Here is an 18,862-nt window from a genome sequence, read left to right on the forward strand (position 1 = left end):
AAGTAATCTTCACCGACAGGTGAGCTTTTACTAGTTGTTTAAAGTTGATTGAAATCATTATATATGGACTTGCCAACTCATTATGCACCGCCTTTACTGAACATCCTATGTAAATGGATAGAAAAGGAGGTAATTTACATTTCAGAAAATGCTGGTAATAAGAAGCAGCCTTTACCAGATTTTGTGTTGATATAGGACTACGCTAAGTACATCTTTGATAAACTTCTTATATTTGTAGTATTTTGTTTTATTTCAAATTAATGGTATTTGCAAGCTTTTACCTTTTTATATTTTTTGGTTCTTATTAAGGTGTAGGAACTATTCCTAAATGAGTTAAAACCAAAAACACTTCTAAAATAAAGAGTAAAAATATTCAAAAATCAATTTATCCACCATAAGACTAGACATAAATCAATATAAATTAATTCATATTAAAATATGTTTTAATGTAGTTTGAAATCAAACTTTCAAAGCAGTGAATGCAAGTCCAATTCTGTATTTGCAATATCTTCTCCAACTAATTTGTAATGTGAATTAAATTGAACTGATGCTTCCATTTCTGTCCATTTACTGCCTCCAGTAGTATGCATTAATAATTTTAACAATTCTTTGCATTCTTTGCCAGTATTGCAAATCCTTTGGATGCATATTATTCAGCATAAGCAAAGCTGAAGGATTATTGAATAAAGATGTAACCATTCAAAGAATGGACAAATAAAAAGAACAACTATTATTTGGAAAGAACATTCTCAACATATTGATGATGTTATGTTAAAGAGTTCTGTGATTCTAAACATTTCATAATAAAAACTTAGGATTCATATTGTATTTTCTGAGGATTCTAACAACATTCTATAAAACATCAAAAGCAAATTTAAGGCTTTCTGGCCAAGAAATTTGAATGGTAGGAGGACTTAGCTCAATTTGCAACTTAATTTTCCACATTCTGCTTGCAAGATTCAGGTCACAATTAGCTTAAATGTGAACACTTCATTTTATTGATGCCTGATTCAGGTTGCTACATAATTATGCAATACAGGTTATAAATCATTCTGCCAAACAGCTATTTGCAGGTACCAAATTCACTGATCTAAACAAATTAAAGTAGCTGAATTCCAATATGAATCTCTTGACTCATAATGGACCATCTGACTAGAGATTACCAATTATAAGTACAAAAATGTAACTGTCAGAGCATAATTCCACTATTAAATACCAACAAAAAAACTGGAAGTGCAAATCTATGGAAAACGTTTTCCAAACCAGTGTTCCTTTAAAAGCCAAAATATTCATTCAGACCAGCATCAACAGCCAGTTTAAGAATGCAGTGGTCTGCATTCAGAAGACTTTTAATTCAACTATTACAGTGCAAAGGTTAAATGAAGAAAAGTCAATAAGGAATTTCAATCTTCAGAGCTGATACTGTTTATAGTTGTGGATTCCAAAACAGCCATGTCATCATTGTTTTCGAATTGTGTCCACTTAAAAATAATGGACATCCATACAATATGTTGTGCTATTAGTAAAGAAATTCTGATATATTAATCTCTCCTTCTCTCACTCTTCAATTAAGTTTCCACTGCCATTGAAACTAATAATATTTAAAATTCAGAATCCCAAATGCACTGGATTTTTAAGGTCACTTAAATACAACCACATAAATAAATCAGCCATTCCTGTTAGCAATGCTTAGAGATATTGATCCCTAGGTACTTGCACTTAATGTACAGAGACAATTGGTCGGTAAACCATTGTCCAAGCTAAATACACACCCAAACCCTGAGCACATTTGTTAAAAAAATCTAATTTACTTGCACTCTAGCTTTGAAAATTTACTGTTGGCTTTTCCCAAGTTTATAATTTTCAAAAAAAAATTATTTCATAGATCAGCAATATATTTGGGTATAGTCCTATAAAGCAGCAAAGAGCTCTCATAAGTCACATGGTTACATAACTTTAAATAACTGGGCAATTATTTTTAAAGACTAAAGGGATCAACTACATATAAAAAATGCAATTCATTGAGAAAAACTGCAGCAGTTAACAATATGATTTTCTTTTCTCCCACATTATTTTTCTCCCAAATTCTCTCATGGGGATATGGTTGGTTAGGCATTGGGAACTCTATCCTCATTTAATGCAAGAATATATGAATTGCAGTACAAACACCGTATCCAGAAGCAGAAACTTGGTGGTCAGGTACTCACACCCAATAGAGTATCCCCACTTTGCCAACTAAGATCAGTCAACTTTGTACATGTATGGACACTCAGATCTTTATGGGTTAGTGCAATAGCTGGCTGCTGGTCTTAATTACTGGATTAGTTCCTCAGAGGAGCAAATCCATGCCTTTTCTAAAATTCTGCTACAGTACTATTACTGAAATTTTTCTGGTCTGAACTATTTATGTTACTCACCCAAATTCATAGAGCTCCTTGGAGGTTGAAATTTTCTCATTCATACCAATGATTTTAGTGACTAAAACAGCTAGGAGTTTAATATGTGGACAATACTTCTGTTTCTAAGGTCACAAGATTTATATTGATTACTGTCTATATGGCTTAATACAACACGCAGTGCATCTCTCCATCAAAAGTTTCAGTCATATAGTTATAACACCACATTACACTCTTAAATGTGTAAATTGATTATAAAGACCATGTTGTGAATGCATAACAGGGCAAGTTGAAACAAAGGGATATAGCAAAGCAAAAGGATGAAGCCAAAAAGGATTTATGGATGTCTAGTCATAAAAAGATGTTGATGTTAAATAATTATTAAAGTGGTCACAAGCTTTTATAGCAACCATATTTTCACTAACCTACTTGAAATCCATTCTCAATTTAGCAATATGGATTTTTTTTTAAGAAGCAAGTCCTCACACTGACCCTTTGGAACCTAAGCCTTTCCACTTTATCAATAAGATTATTTTATCCAACTTGTATATCTGTGACAGTTTTTCTTTTATTGCATCATCAGAAAAAGCAAAGATTACTTTTTGTAGCTCAATACGGTTCACTATTTAATCTACATTGACTTTTAAAGCTCATGTCAAGGTAGCAAATATTGGTTTTGGACTCATTAGACTGACAACTATTAGCCACAACCATGCTTTTAAGGATAATTCTTAATCTTTGAATCTTATCAACATCAATCCAGAATCTAAAGTCATGTTTTTCAGCAACTTGGTACTTAAATGGCAATGTTCATGTAGAAAGGATGGAGGTATATTTCGTGTAAGGCACTGAGTCCTTTTGTTTCTTGCAGTCTATTTAGTCATTGGTTATATAGCCTACAAGCAGAAAGTTTTTGATAGCAAGGGAAATATTTTTGCTTAGCATTAATATGATGTTTACTTTTTCCACTCAATTTTTTGCAAATGAAATCCCTGAGCAACTTTATTAGCTATAACTATGTTCCCTGCTCCCTCCCCCTCCAAATACATTAACTTGCAGGGGAACCATAACAAATCTTCCCTAAGATATGCAGTTGAATGCAGATTAATTTTATTAAAAATATGAAAGAACCATGTTTTCCAGAAAAAAAAAGCTCTTCAATTATCAAAGAAGCTGGGGCAAATATTTGAAAATGCAGAACTAGTAAGTGTAGATTATGCATTAAAGCAAGGTCCACTCCCTAGAATGGTAAAGCAATATAAACTTATCAAATCCCATAGCAGAATCATGTCTAAAATGTCAAAAGTCTAACTCACTATATATATATCAACTAAACAAAGGCTGAGATACAATTCAAATTACCACTAAAATCAAATCAATCTTGGCACAGCTTGACACCATACAAAAAAATGAAGTATCACATTTGCTAGCAACAACTGAGGATTCAATCTCATCTCCCAAAAGGATGAGGTCACTAGGTCAACTACAACAACGTATCGACTTTTTTTTTTTTAAAAGCCAATGTAACTTCCTGTGCCATTATCTCTGAACATAAATTATCATTTATCACAGCAATTAAAGTAGAGAGTAGCAAAGTATTATGGACGGACAGGAAATTGCAACTTTAATTGACTATTTCCTACTGTTACCATGTTACTATATAAAAGGTCAAGATTCCAAGGACAGAAAAAGTCCCAACATCATTGCAATCCTTTACTCCTTCAAACTATTTCCCCATACCCCAAAAAAATCCAAAAGCAGTTCCACTGTGACAAAACAACTGCCTTCAGGCTCTTTCTTCTTAGCAAGCTGGTAATGCATTAAGTGAATTTCTTCTACTTTCAACTAAAAACTGATATTAGAAAGATGATGAGGTAGTTATCTGCATCTAATTTTAGTGCCAGAGTAAAAAGGATATTTTAGGAAGCTATATATCCATGCATCTCAATCAACAGCATTATCAATAAATTCAGCTACATTATATTATTTCATTAACTGGAGAAAATGTTACAGGAAGTATCATCCAACACTCTTATGCACTACAATCAACTTTGAATGAGCTCATAATGAATGTTGGAAACATTTATGTCAAAAAAAGTTAAATTACTGCCTTAAGAATATCATTAATCTAAACCATCATTATTTTGATCAATATTCAGTTCTTCTCAATTCATAAACATTTGGCAGTTCCCTAGCTAAAAATGTGGTACTTAGAAACAGTTGCTTTGACAGTAAAAAAAATTAGATTCAACATTTTGGGACTTCAACTTACAATTTAACTGCCATTTCAGTACAGTTCTGAAAGAGTGCTGTTTTGTTGGAGATATCATTTATCAATGAATATTAAATTGAGAACCCTGTTCAGTTGTCAAATGAAAACTTCCCATAGCTCTACTTCAACAGTAAGAAGTTCTCACATGGCACCAGACAACATTCTTATTTGAATTACTATCAAAGAGGTCAACAAATCATTCATCTATCATTTGAGAGACTTTAATATTCATAAATTACCTGCTATATTTGACTGGAGATAAGTGAACAATTTTCAAAAATAATTTACTGAGAATGAAGTGCATTGTGTCAAAAACATGAAAATCTACGTAAATGCAAGTTTTTGTTTAAACTGAAAATATCTCTGCCTCGTGAAACATTTAAGCATCAGTCTTTTTGTTTAAAACTAAAATAAAACTAATGAAATACTATCACAACCTGACCAATTAGAGCGGGAATTAAAGGGGCACCACAACCAGATTAGGATTAACTAGCATATGCATTATTAAAAACTAGACTGCACCTCCTGCCCACAGGTGCAGACTGGACTAAATCGTTTGGGCTTGTCAGTAATGCCACCCACAGTCCAGTAAACTGCCAGTACTGGCCGCATACAATTACTCAAGACGATGATTACCAATCAAATTTTAATTTAGCAACGATACATGACTTCTAAAAAAGGGAAAATAATGAGCAAAAAGGCAAAAAAGACATTAAAATATACTATTTTTAAGTTGCAGAAATTGTCATAGTCAAAATTTGTCTAAATATTTCTATTATCCAGGAACATAAAAAGACATCCTCATTGCAAATCTTCTGGAAAGTAAAATACCATACGTTGGTACAGCACTCAGCACCATCCCACAGAACATGGATCCACTATAGCGCTTATGGCTCAGGAAAAAACTTTTACCAACAAATACTAGAAACCAAAAAAAGTCAAAACTTACAAGCTCACCAAATGCATCCTGATAACTTGCTGAACACAGCCATGTCATTCATGTTGGCCAACAATATCACGTTCCGTCATTGGTGCTTGGCTAATGACAGTGCAACATATAATGACACTCATGTAGAACTGATTCAATCAGCACGTTCATTCCTAGTATGCATCCTGAAGGCTAAGTGAGGTACCAGTGAATTTAAATTGTTGTACTTGAAAGCCATACAACCTTTACCAATGACAATAAAAACCTTATCTGTATTTCATTTTCAAAGCAAATTATATTCAACCTATTAATCAGAGGTAGAACAGAACAATAGAATATTGCTCTGTAAACTGTAAAGAACCATGAGAGTGTAAAGCGCATTTCATAGGACAGGCCGTGCTTTTAACAGCTTTATAACATGTCAAATCTATTTACTTGCTATTCTATTTAAGTGGTTGATATTAACTTCCAATAGTTCCAGATCACGACCATCCCATCGTCAACCCCAATCATTTAAATCCAGTAAAACCCAATAACCTGTAACAGAAGTAAATATTTAGCCTCTAACAATCTTTGCTTTTCAATCATCAGTGCGATGGTAGAAGATTAATTTCAGCATGCTGTAAATCATCAAGACATGATGCAGTCAGTGCAACATCATGTTTAACAAATGATATGAATAAACAGTAGTGTAAGTGTAATACAGTTAGAACAAGAAAAAACAGCTATTTAGCAAACAATATCTTTGAGTGAAAGTATTTGGTTGAAAACCTATAAATACAAAACTAAACTTACTAATTGCATCTTTCATGGAATATATAACACTTGCATAAGGTTGGCCTTCGCAATCACTGCAAAAATATCTATCCTTGGATTGTGACACCTATCCTTGGATTGTGATATCTACCAAGCAGAATAGTTTTCTATCTAATATCTGCTTTAAAAGTGATGTACATTCCAAAATAGTATACTCTCACAAGATGAACACAACAAAGCTGATTCTGTATAAAATATTTGACTTCAAATGCCACATTAAATACTACAGTAAATGCAGTGGAGTTCCCCAAAGATCAATGCCAAGCAAATCCAATCTCATTTGAGAAGATAAGAGAAACAAATATTTTGACTATAAAGTCTTCATACATATCTAAATGTTTATTACGATTAATATTTTCACTGAGGTGTATTATTATAAAGTGATGTGAAAATCAATGCTGTAAAATTAGCTCTTGGAGATAATGTTTTTAGCAGCGCAAGAACAGTTTGCAATATTACATTTATAAAATAAAGCCACATATTTAGTGGGTTCAGTAAGTTTTCTTCTTGATTGTAATAGCAAGACCTCACGGAGATTCATTAGCAGAATTTTGGGTTAGTTGCATAAAAATGGAATTTTAAGAAAACTTCCTGAACTATTAGTATGCCCGTTATCATGTCAAAATGGGAATGTAGTTCTTTGTCATTTCAAGGAAATTTAATGGGTAGCACATCAGTTCTTAAATAATTAAACAAATTGCAGCCCCTGTATTGCTGCACTAATACTTAAAATGAACCACTGAAATGAGAAATGCAAGCATTTTGGAGACCTATGCGAACATATACCATCAGAATTAAAGGAGCCTTTGTGAGCACCACTGCTGAAATTTGCCAACTTCTTCCCCCCAAAATGCATTAAAGACCATACTTTGAACAGAATGGAATGCTGCTTTATGATCTGAAGATAACTCCACTGTATTAGGGTCCTGTGTTGTGAAACTCAGAAAAATATATTAAGTAATGTATATAATAAATATGTGGAACCACTGTAAAAGTTTGTATATTGCTACATGTATAAGAATGACATACATAAGTGGATAAACATTGAAATAGCTTATCCTTTTCTTGTTCGGCAGTGACTGAATATACTAAAGTAATAAGCAATATCATAGATGTAGCAGAAATATTATTTTCCTTCAAAAAATATCAATATTCACTTATAATTCTCAATTAAAATAGCACATCATGGAAATACATATATATTCTTCAAAAGCTGAGCATGGCTGAAAGGAAAAATGTAACCAATGATAAATCAGCCTTCTTGATTAAGTAGACGTTTGAGGTATTAGTAGTACATAGCTGCTCCAGGATCCCATGAGGTAACCCAGGAAAGTTTTTAAGCAGAGTTTAACATACTCAATTGTGGGCCCTTAGTTTTAGCCACTCTAATGAAACTTCTGATGAATAAAAGTTAATTTTCCTTGAGAGTTAAAAGCCTGAGAAATCCTTTTAAAGTGTTTGGCGGTGATGCACTGTGCTCATGTTGGCATTGTTATAGATGCAGCCTCATGGTGAAGAGTTTTTTGAAGTATGTGATGACGAGGATGTAGGTGTACGAGTTACAGGGAGACCAGGTATGCTTTGGGAACTGTTATTTTTGTTGTTATTTCCCTTAGTGCTGGATGCACCAGATACTCCAGGTCCTTGACCAAACAGAACACCTATTTAAAAAAAGTAAAACACTTGCATAACTAAACATGCCACTTCAAAATGCTGGAGACAACAGAAAATCTTGTGACTCAGTTCTAACATTTCAGTCACATAAAATAAATAACTGAAAATATAATCACCAGACCAATCTTACACCCTTAATAATGGTCATCATAATACCAAAGAGGAGTTTGGAGCTGTAAGTAGTAACCAATGCATATAATTTAGGAAAGGGGATTAATTCCAATAGTATGAGAAGCACAGCTGTAATGGCCAACATACTTTAAAAAAATAATAAACGCTTAGCAATGAAAGTGTATAAAAAGCTATGAAGTGATAAGCATGTAATTTGTTTTGCAGTTACAGAATGAATTATTATAAATAATTTAAATAGTATGGACAAGATTGATTCAATGAATGTAATATACATAGATCTTTGATAAAATAAATTTATTACTGTGGTTTGGGAACTTTGATGAGTCAAGGGTCCAAGTCAATTGATTAGCTATTTGGCTACAAGGAAAAAAAAGGTAGAGTAGGGTTTAAAAGTATTTAGTGGTGAAAGGTTACTAGCGGTGTTCAGAGATAGGTTCATAATAAATAAGTGATTTAAGTGCCAAAGTGATCAGAGCTCACTTTTTTTAGTAACCCCAAAATAAGAGATTATGACAAAATACAGATATGATAATACAAATTTGCAAAATGAGAACATAAATAGAAAATTTTACAACACAGATTAGGTTCCAGGCAATAAATTACATACAAGACCGTAAGATCATAAAAAATAGGATAAGGTCAGTTGGCCGCTCAAGCCTGCTGTACTACTTAATAAGATCATGATTGATCTAACTTTCCACAAGTTGTAGCGGTTGCTACCGCGGAATAAAACAAGACTCTACTCGGAGGATTGCCAAACAGAACTGGTTTATTTTCCCGCCTTGTGTGGGCCCTTTAAGGGAGAAAAACTCCCGCCCAAAAAAAACCGGCAATGACGTAAGTCCTACGTCATCAGGACTTTCCCGCGCGCGGGTTCTCCCCGTCGCTCGGAAAGACAAGGCCCGCCGCCATCTTGGGCCTCGTCGCTCCGACGCCGCGCGACCCGACTGCCGAGCCGGTTCGCCCGACTAGACGGTGAGTCGCCACAAAGTCCACTTTCCCACCCTACTTCCCTTATCTTCAATTCTCAGGTTTAAATATTGTCAAGAATTCAGCTTTACAGTTCTCTGGAGTAAGGAACTCCAAAAATACACAATCCTTTTAGAGAAGAAAATTTTCTTCATCTCAGTCTTAAATGGCTCCACTTCATTCTGAGACTATATCATCTAGTCCTAGACTCTCCTTATAGGGATACATCATACCAGCATTTACGCTGTCAAATTTCCAAAGAACCTTGTACATTTCAATAAGATTACCTCTCATTCTTTTAAACTCCAATGAGTAAAGACCCAAACTGTTCAACCTTTCATCATAAGGAAATCCTTTCATACCTAGATCATCCTGAACTGCCTCCAATGATGATATTTTTCCTTAAATGAGGACCAAATCTGTGCACAATATTGTCAATATGATCTCACGGGTACCTTGTACAGTTGTAGTAAGACTTCCCTACTATTACACTCCAAACCCCTTGAAATAAAACCCAACAGTCCATTATCCTTCCCAATTAGGTGTTACACTTGTGTGCTTGCTTTGTTTCACGTACAAGGACATCCAAATCCCTTTATGTTGCAGATTTCTCCATTTAAACAATACTCTGTTTCATTATTCTTCCTTCCCAAGTGAACCACAGTTTTCCTACACTATACTTCACCTGCTAACATTTTTTTCTGCTCCTTTAACCTATTAATATCTCTCTAATCTGTTTGTATCCACTTCACAGTTCGCCTTCCCACTTACTTTTGTGTCATCTGCAAGTCAATACATTCATTTCTTTCAGTTAAATCACTTAACAGGGTGAACATCTGCAGTCCAAGCACTCATCATTGCAGCATGCCACTGTTTATAGGTTGTCCAGTTCAAAATAACCCTCATACAAAAAAGTCGCTGCTTCCCTCTGGTTGGCCAATCCTCTTTCCAACACCACAATATCCTTTCTTACAAAGTAAGCTTTTGTGTGGCATCTTGTTGAATGCCATTCAAAATCCAAATACATTATCACATTTACTGGTTCACCTTCATGCCACCATGCTGTATTATGATTTTCTAAATTTTCTGCTATTACTCCTTAATAAATGATTCTAACAATATCCTAATAACTGATGTTACACATTCCAGCCTAGAGTTAACAATATTTTGCCTCCCATGCTTATTGGATAAAAGTATCACATTGGCATTTTCCCAATCCTTTCCTACTTCTCTAGAATCCATGTATATTTGGAAGATTACAACCTGTGCATTTACTGTCTCTGTAGCCACTTCTTCTTGGATCCTATGATGCAAAACATCAGATCCAGGGGACTTATGAGTCTTAACCTGTGTGGCTAATACTAATTCTCTAGTGATGGTGGTGGTTTTTAATTCCTCCCTCATGTTTTTGCTATTAAGGAGATGCTCATGGTATCATTTACTCTAAAGACAGATGCAAAATATGTTTAACCTGTCTGCATTATTCCCATAACTATTTCTTTAGCCTTATTCTCTCAGGATCCTTTGTTTATCTTAACCTCACCTTTTTATGCACTTGTTATATTATCAGATTTCATATGAAATAGAAAATTCAGTTTTCCATTTAACAGATAATCTAAAAGTTCTTTTTACTACACTGTCATAACCTATTCAAAAATTGCCTTTTGCTTTAAGTGAAACTTCAGATTCACCTGTGTAAACAACTCCATTGATCTCCACTGACATACTGATACTATTCATGCCACTTGTGGCAAGGTTCAATGCTGATTCCTGGCGGTCTGCTGAAAAACAAACAAAAAAAATGTTAACATTTCACCATGAAAAATGAATATAAGCAAATGACATGAAATAGGTTAAGTATGGCTTATCTGATTCCAGATCATAAATATCCTCCAACTGGACCTCAGGGAAGAAAAATCAAGTTGAGCACCTTCAGTGCAAAAATGGAGTGCTGCATTGTTAAAGGCATTATCTTTCAGGGAACAATAAACACAGGCCACTTCTGTTTCTTCAGGAGAACATAAAATATGCCACTGATGTTATTCCAGGTACCATACCAATATTAATCCCTCAACCAACACCATTAAAATCAAGTTAAGCACATTATTTCTTACATTTGTGTTTGTTGAACATTGTAAAGAGTTTTCCCCTTGAAAAAGTGAAGTGCTTTGGAGCATGCCAAAAAAGAATGATACAATAAGAATTAAAGTTCTTCCTTCCTTTCAATAATCATAAAGACCCAATTCTCTGTTGTCCAGTCAGTTACTTAAACCTCCAGTCTTTGTTGGGATTCAGTTCCACAGCAATGCTAATGTTTAAGTCACTGCTCATGTTTAATGCTATTCCTACCAGTCTTAAAGTAAAACATCACCTTCAATGGTTTTCCCTCCACCACAGTTATCTAAAATGCATCTTTAATCCATCTATGACTGTCCTCTTTTATATGACATTGACCTTCAGCAAAATCATTTGCCTTTCTCAACATCCTAGTTCCACATTCTGCAACAGTAAACTTGATTCCTCAGTAGCCACCGTGATGACAAATTGCATACAGAATTAGCATACACTCAAACCAAGGCATGCATGAGGCACTGTGGATCATGAAACACAGCAGAAACTTACACTACCACAATTTACAACCTAACCCTAATGCATATCCCTCACTCCACAATTACTATCAAGCCAGGGGATCAACCCAGGTTCAAATAAGGAGTGCAGAAGGGCATGCCAGAAGCAGCACCAGGCAGGTGTAAAAATGATGAGTAGTCAGCATGGTGAATCTGCAATGCAAAATGACTTGAGTGAATAAAAAGCAAAACTAACATACAATAGATAGAGCTTAGCAATTGAACATCACCACCTGCAAGTTATCCTGCAAATCACACGCCACCTGGACTTGGAAATATATTGTCACTCATCATTGCTGGACCCAAAGCCTGGAATTCCCCGTCAACAGCACTGTGGGAGTATCTTTACCAGAAGGGCAGCATGGTGGTGCAGCAGTTACTGCTGCAACCTCACAGCTCCAGCAAACTGTTCAATCCTGACTTTTAGTGCTGTGTATGTGAAGTGTGCACTCTCCCTGTGACCATGTGGATTCCCCCGGTGCTCTGGCTTGCTCCCACTTTTCAAAGACATGCAACTGTATATTATCCTAAAGTGAATAGGTGGCAGGAGAATCCATGGGGAGTTGATGGGCATGTGAGAGAGAGTAGGCTACATGGAAATAGTGGGGGAAATGGCTCCAAGAACCAGCACAGACTCCATAGGGCAAATGGTCTCCTTCTATACCACAAGGAAATGAGAGATAAAAATGTAAAACAAAAATATGGCAAATTGGTTTATTATTGTCACATGTACTGAGGTATAGTGAAAAACCTGTCTTGCCTACTGTCCATACAGATCAAATTCATTACAACAGTGCATTGAGGTAGTACAAAGTAAAAACAATAACAGAGTGCAGAATAAAGTGTTACAGTACAGAGAAAGTGCAGTGTAGGTAGACAGTAAGGTGCCAGGTCATAATGAGGTAAATTGTGAGGTCAAGAGTCCATCTTATCATATTAGGGAACAATTCAAGAGTCTTATAACAGCAGGATAGAAGCTGTCCTTGAGCCCGGTGGTATGTGCTTCCAGGCTTTTGTATCTTCTGTCCGACTTCTTCCTGAAGTCAATGACCAGCTCTTTTGTTTTGTTGACATTGAGGGAAAGGTTGTTGTCAAGGCAGTAGCAATTCAAGCAGATAGCTTACCACAACATCTTCAAGGGCAATTTGGGATGGATAATAAATGCTGGCCTTAAGCGCCATGCTATCATTCAGAAAATGAATTTAAAGAAAGATAAACAATAACAATTAAACCACCCATTTCAGTTTCTGCCAAGAAAGCAAAATCATTGTCATAGATTCCCTCATTCTCACTGAGTACCACATAAACAGAGGATATTGGTGAACAATCTCATTGTCATATTTGATCACCATAAATTCAAACTCTCCTACTGCTCCTAACGACATAATCCTTTCCCTTGTTGTTTTCATATGTACTTCAACACTTCAGTACTTCATGACCCAATTTCAACTGTCATAATTTGCAACACTCCAAAACATTCATCTTACGCAACCTTAAATGTCACACGATCATCCCTATGAACTGACTACAAATCCTTGCTTTCATATACAAGACCCTTTTCATCATTTCCTAACTGTACAATCTCTCCTAATTCTGAAGCCTCTTTTAAATCTTTGTTCCAGCATGCATTCTGGAGTCCTCTGCATTGGTCGTATCTTTCACTATTAGCCTTTATTTTATTCTTCTTCACAACTCTGTTATTCTGAACCTCCCACCATTTGTTCACAAGTCCATCTCCATTACATTTTACTTTGATCACCACTACTAAACTTTAGTGTAGCACTCAATACTGTGCAGGAATTTTTCTTTCAAGTACTTTGGGATATATGTCAGAGGCATTACATAACTACAATCTGTTAAGATGATTGAGAAATTTCACATATCTTTTTAAATTTTATTTACAGCGTGGTAACAGGCCCTTTCGGCCCAACGAGTCCACGCTGCCCATTTTAAACCCCAAATTCACCTACCAGTACGTCTTTAGAATGTGGGAGGAAACCGGAGCACCTGGAGGAAACCCATGCAGACATGGGAGAACGTACAAACTCCTTACAGACAGCGACGGGAATCGAACCCCGATCACTGGCGCTGTGATAGCGTCGCGCTAAACAACATCTTCTTTCATTTTTTCTGCAAATATTTGTGTTTGGCTTTCAAATAAATGCAGGACTCACAGAAGTAAATCAGAAACCTATTGCCAATAATCTAAATATGGATAGAAAGGAAAATGCAAGAAATATAAAATTACAAGCTAGTGTGGGTGAGCCGGGGGGTGGGGAGGATAGTTGAGAAAAGGTAAAGAGGTTAAAAGCCAGGTAATTCTGCTGCAAGCCACTTTCAATGGTTTCCTTTCTAGCCTTGTTGAGATTAGCAAGCTTAACACAAGCCAAGATGTGAAACATGAAGCTCGCTGAATGATTTGTCTGCCTTATAACATGAAGAATTTATCTGGTTGCCAGCAATGCACTCCATATTTTTTTTTTGGAAAGAAAAAGCTCAGCTCCATGATATCTGGAGAATATTTTCTAATAGAGGCAGAGGGCAAGGATGAGGTACTAAATGAGGTCTTTACATCAGTATTTACAAAGAAAAGTGCAGTGGCTAGAGTCTCAGCAAAGGAAGATGTAGTTGATTCTGAATAGGTTAAAAATTGATAAAGGGTAGGTACTAGAAAAACTATTTAGTAGATTAATTATGAGGTTCAGATGGGATGCATCCTAGATTGCTGAAGGAAGTATGGGAGGAAACTTCAGAGGCCCAGGCTACATTCATCTAAACATCCATAGATTCAGGGGAAGTACTCAAAGACTAGAAAATTGCAAACGTTAAACCCTTGCTTAAAAAAGGATAGAGGGATAAACCCAACAGCCACACATCAGTCAGTTTAACCCAAGTGGTAGGGCAAGTTCAAAAAGTAATAATCAGACAGAATTAACAGCCACTTAGACAAATGTAGCAGCGTTGAATTGTTGAAGGCAACCAATGCCTAACTAGTTTTTGAAGTAACAAAGAAGGTCTAAAAGGGAAATGAGGTTGAAACAGCAGATATAGACTTCAAAAAGGCTTTTGATAAAATTACAGAAAATAGACTTATCATCAAGATTTTAGTCCATGGAATAAAGGTGGCATAATTAGATAAGTAACAGGGAACAGTAGTAGTGAGAGGTTGTTTTGAGAATCAGATAGAAGTGTACAGTGAAGATCCCTAGGCATTGGTACTGCCTTTTTTTAAATAACAAAAGGCAACATGGGGAGAAACACTTTTAGACAGCAAGTGATTAGGCTCTGGAATGCATTATCAGGAAAAAGGCAAAATCAATTGTAGCACCCAGGAAAGTATCTAAAGGAAATAATTTGCAGAGCTAAAAAGGGAGAGCGTGGGGAAGTGTGACTATCTGGATTGGTCCTACATAGACTTAGTAGAAACAAAATGGTTTCCCTCCATAACGTAATTACCCTGTGATTTTGTGAATGGCTGCATCATCACCCCAACACTTTCCTCAAATCTTTCTCACCACTTTTTTCTCCTCATCCATTTTCCTGAGATCTTGACATTGTGGTTAAGTCCAGCATTTACTGCCCCTTGAGAGAGTGGCCATGAGCCACTTCTTGAACTACTCAACTCTGAGTGTAGCAGTAATGGCAGAATAGAGTGGCTTGCTGTGCCACTTCAGAGGCCATTTAAAAGTCAACCACATGGAGAGCTAACAATCTCTGGGATCACACATAGGTCACATCAGGCAAGGTCCCCCGAGGAATATTAGTAAAGCAGCTGAGTTTTTAATGGCAACCTGGTAGTTTTTGTTGTCATCATTAAGAAGAGTAGTTGTGATACAAATTCCAGATTATTAACCAAATTTAAATTTCATTGCTGTGGTCGGATTTGAACTCGGGTCTCCAGATTTTTAGTCAGGCCTCTGGATTACTAGTCCAATAATTTAATCACTATGCTGCATCACCACCATACCTGCACTGCAACTCACTTCCATGAAACTTCCTGCTGGAATGGAGTCAATCTTCAGAAAACAAAAAGAGGAAACTTAGATCATCTTCGCTCAGAAAAAAGATCACACCAACCTCAGCCATTGAACTGCAGAATGGAGACATTTGAAGGGAGAGCTCAAAATCATTGTCGACTCATTCACTGAAGTGTACCAGAGAATAGGCCTTCTACAAGATAAAGCTCCTCCATCGATCTATCTTCAATGTGCAACTTTAATTGAAGGGAAAAGGTCTTGTGCAGTCAGACCCTGGAAAATGTGGACCACTTCCCATACCTTGGGAACAAACACTCAATGAAGGCAGACATTGAAGAAAAAACTCAACATGGCCTTCAGAGTGGCAGGACAGCCATTAGTTGTCTGAGGAAGACAGTGTTTGAAGATAAAATAATCAAAACCGGCACAAGCTCATGGTCCATCAGGCTGCAATATCCCCATCTTCCTGTACTCTTCCAAATCAATGATGGCATGCAGTAAGTATCTCAATGCACTGGAGGAGGTCCTGCCATTGCTCTCTGTAAAACATTCCCAATCTACTGGCAAACTAAGTGAACCAATGTGACGTTCTCTTGGGACAACATTCCAAGCATCAAGGTTCCAGTTAAACTCAGTCAACTTCAAGGGGCAAACTCAATACCAGACTCCTGAAACAAGCACTCTACTCTGAGGTTTGTCATGGCAAAGGAAAACCAGGTGGGGAGAGGAAATAATTCAAGAATGTTAGAGTCACAGAGTCATACAGCACGAACAGTGATAACCAAGCCTAATTGTTCAAGTACAGTGTGAAAAGACCAGGACAGAAAGAATGATGCTGTTTTGAGGGCAGTGCAGTAAGTGGGAAGGACACAGAACTCCCAACAGGAGAAATTCTCAAACGAGCAAGAAACAAAATGCAGGACATTTGTACTTCAGTACAGATGCTCCACAAAATTATGTCATGTGTGCCAGCGAGAACTTGCACTTCACAACATGGCAAATACAGATTTGCTGGCAATCAAGGCCCTGGGTTTTTGCTCATCCCTTTCCTTCCAAGCTATAGCTGTAAATAGTAACATATTGCAATTTCCCAAAAATGCTGCATAAGGGAGGACACTAAGGCATTACTTAAAGAGGGTTCTTGCTAGAGCTGAGCAAGCATTGGCAATTCAGATTTGAACACATTTAAATAAATTGAATTAATTCAAATAGAACAGAAATTACTTTTACTTAATCTAATCTAGCACAGATTCAGTGGGCACTTTCCTATATGCTGGGAAAGATGAAGTATCTGCTGCCCTGTTAGACTGCACAGATTTTCAGGAATTAGTATGGCTGAGCAGAAAGCTGGACTTCAGCTCATGCTCAGGAATCTCAATCTTCCACACAATTAAAGTGCGTAAAAGCCAGCTGGCCCAAGCAGATCTGCAAGCTCATTGAAGGAAGACCTGGGCTGATGATTTAAAAATTCCACTTTCCAAAATATTACTCTAAACATAAAAGGGAAGGAAATTACTGTAAAATACTTTAAGGTATGCTCTACACTTTAGTAAATTCACATCTCACACTTTCAGAACTATATACTTTCTGTCTTAGAAACAAAAATATACAGTTCATTATACCTTGGCTGTTGATTCTGATGTTCATTGGTATTTGGGCTGTCATGGCAAGTAGATTCTGTTGAATAGCACGCTGCATTAGTCGCTGCTGTTCTTCCATTCCAACTACCAACTTCTTCTCAGGAGGCTCTCCAGATTCTAGCTTTTCTCTCAACTGGTCTAATGCAACAGCTTGTGCAGCAACTGCAGCTTGAGCAGCAGCTACCTGGTGACCAGTCAGTGAAATAGGAAGTCTACCTCCTAATGTTAGTGGAATAACTGAATCTTCCTCTGCAAAACCAATGATACACACATCAAAATGAGATCATATCAAAACTATCCAAAACTTTAATAAATATTTAGTTAACACTGTATATTAGAACAATTTTGGGTCCTCTGTGAAGAAAAGAGCAATCTCAAATAACTTTCCTTTTTTCATGTTGAATATTTTTTCCATCACATCACAATAAAGAAGTGAGATGATTTCCATACATCAAAATAGTTTGTTGATCAGAAACCAATATTGAAAACACAACCCTGCTGGGCTAAATGGCCTGTATGTGCTCTCTAGTTCTCTGTAAGCAATAATTAAGAAGCTGAAGAATATCAATAAAATGATGACAGAGACACAAGAGACTGCAGATGCTGGAATCTGGAGGAAAAAAACCTGCTGGAGAAACTCAGTGGGTCAGGCAGCATCTGTGGAGGGAAATGAACACTGGATGTTGTGTCAAGACCCTTCATCTGGACTGAAAAGGTAGAGGAGAGATAGTAAGTATAAAGGGGAAAGGGGGAGGGATGGGGTTGTGAACTATCATGTGGGTAGTATACAACCGGACGGCAAGAATATTGAATTCTTCAATTTTAAGTAACCTGCTCCCCCTGTCCCTTTCTCTCTCCCTCTGTTCTATCCAGGTCCTCTCACACACACCCTTCTTTCCAACAACCACCGTCACCCCCCCCCCCCCCGCCCACAAACCAGTCACCCAGTTTCTTTCCCTTCGCCATTTAATCCATCTAGCCATCACGCACACACTCCTCTTACTCCTCCCTTCCCATCTGCCCACTATATATCCCTTATTTGATTCCACTCTTCACTTTGCTTTCTTATCATATTCCATAATCTGCAGCCCTTTATTGCCCCACCTATGACCTCCCAGCCGCTGTCACTATCTCCACTCTTCCCTTCCCACTTGACTATCTGCCAATCAACCCCCTCACCTAGATCCATCTATCATTTAACAGCTCTTGCCCCACCCCTCCATCTCATCTCCCCTCTACTCTTTCAATCCTGATGAAGGGTCTTGATCCAAAACTTCGACCATCCATTCTCTCCACAGATGTTACCTGACCTGCTGATTTCCTCCAGCAGCTATTTCTTTTTAAATCAATAGTATGATGTTCTGATGAAGCATCACTGTCCCTAAACTGCTAAGTATTTCCAGCACTTAGTTTCTACTACAGATTTCCAAC

The 18,862-nt window shown here is 36.7% G+C and overlaps 1 protein-coding gene across 1 annotated transcript in view; it reads right to left on the minus strand.

Annotated features, from left to right (window-relative positions):
• Positions 1-4,744: 4,744 nt before the first annotated feature.
• Positions 4,745-18,862, minus strand: part of arid3a (AT rich interactive domain 3A (BRIGHT-like)) — a 54,352-nt gene continuing 40,234 nt past the window's right edge. The window contains exons 5-7 of the mRNA XM_052038274.1: positions 17,414-17,680; positions 10,879-10,968; positions 4,745-8,073 (exon numbers count right to left, since the gene is read on the minus strand). Coding sequence (XP_051894234.1) covers positions 7,919-8,073; positions 10,879-10,968; positions 17,414-17,680 — 512 coding nt within the window. The 3' untranslated portion in view covers positions 4,745-7,918. The remainder of the gene's footprint in view (positions 8,074-10,878; positions 10,969-17,413; positions 17,681-18,862) is intronic.

This window comes from Pristis pectinata, chromosome 24 (genome assembly GCF_009764475.1).
Source record: "Pristis pectinata isolate sPriPec2 chromosome 24, sPriPec2.1.pri, whole genome shotgun sequence".
In the NCBI taxonomy this organism is placed as follows: domain Eukaryota; kingdom Metazoa; phylum Chordata; class Chondrichthyes; order Rhinopristiformes; family Pristidae; genus Pristis; species Pristis pectinata.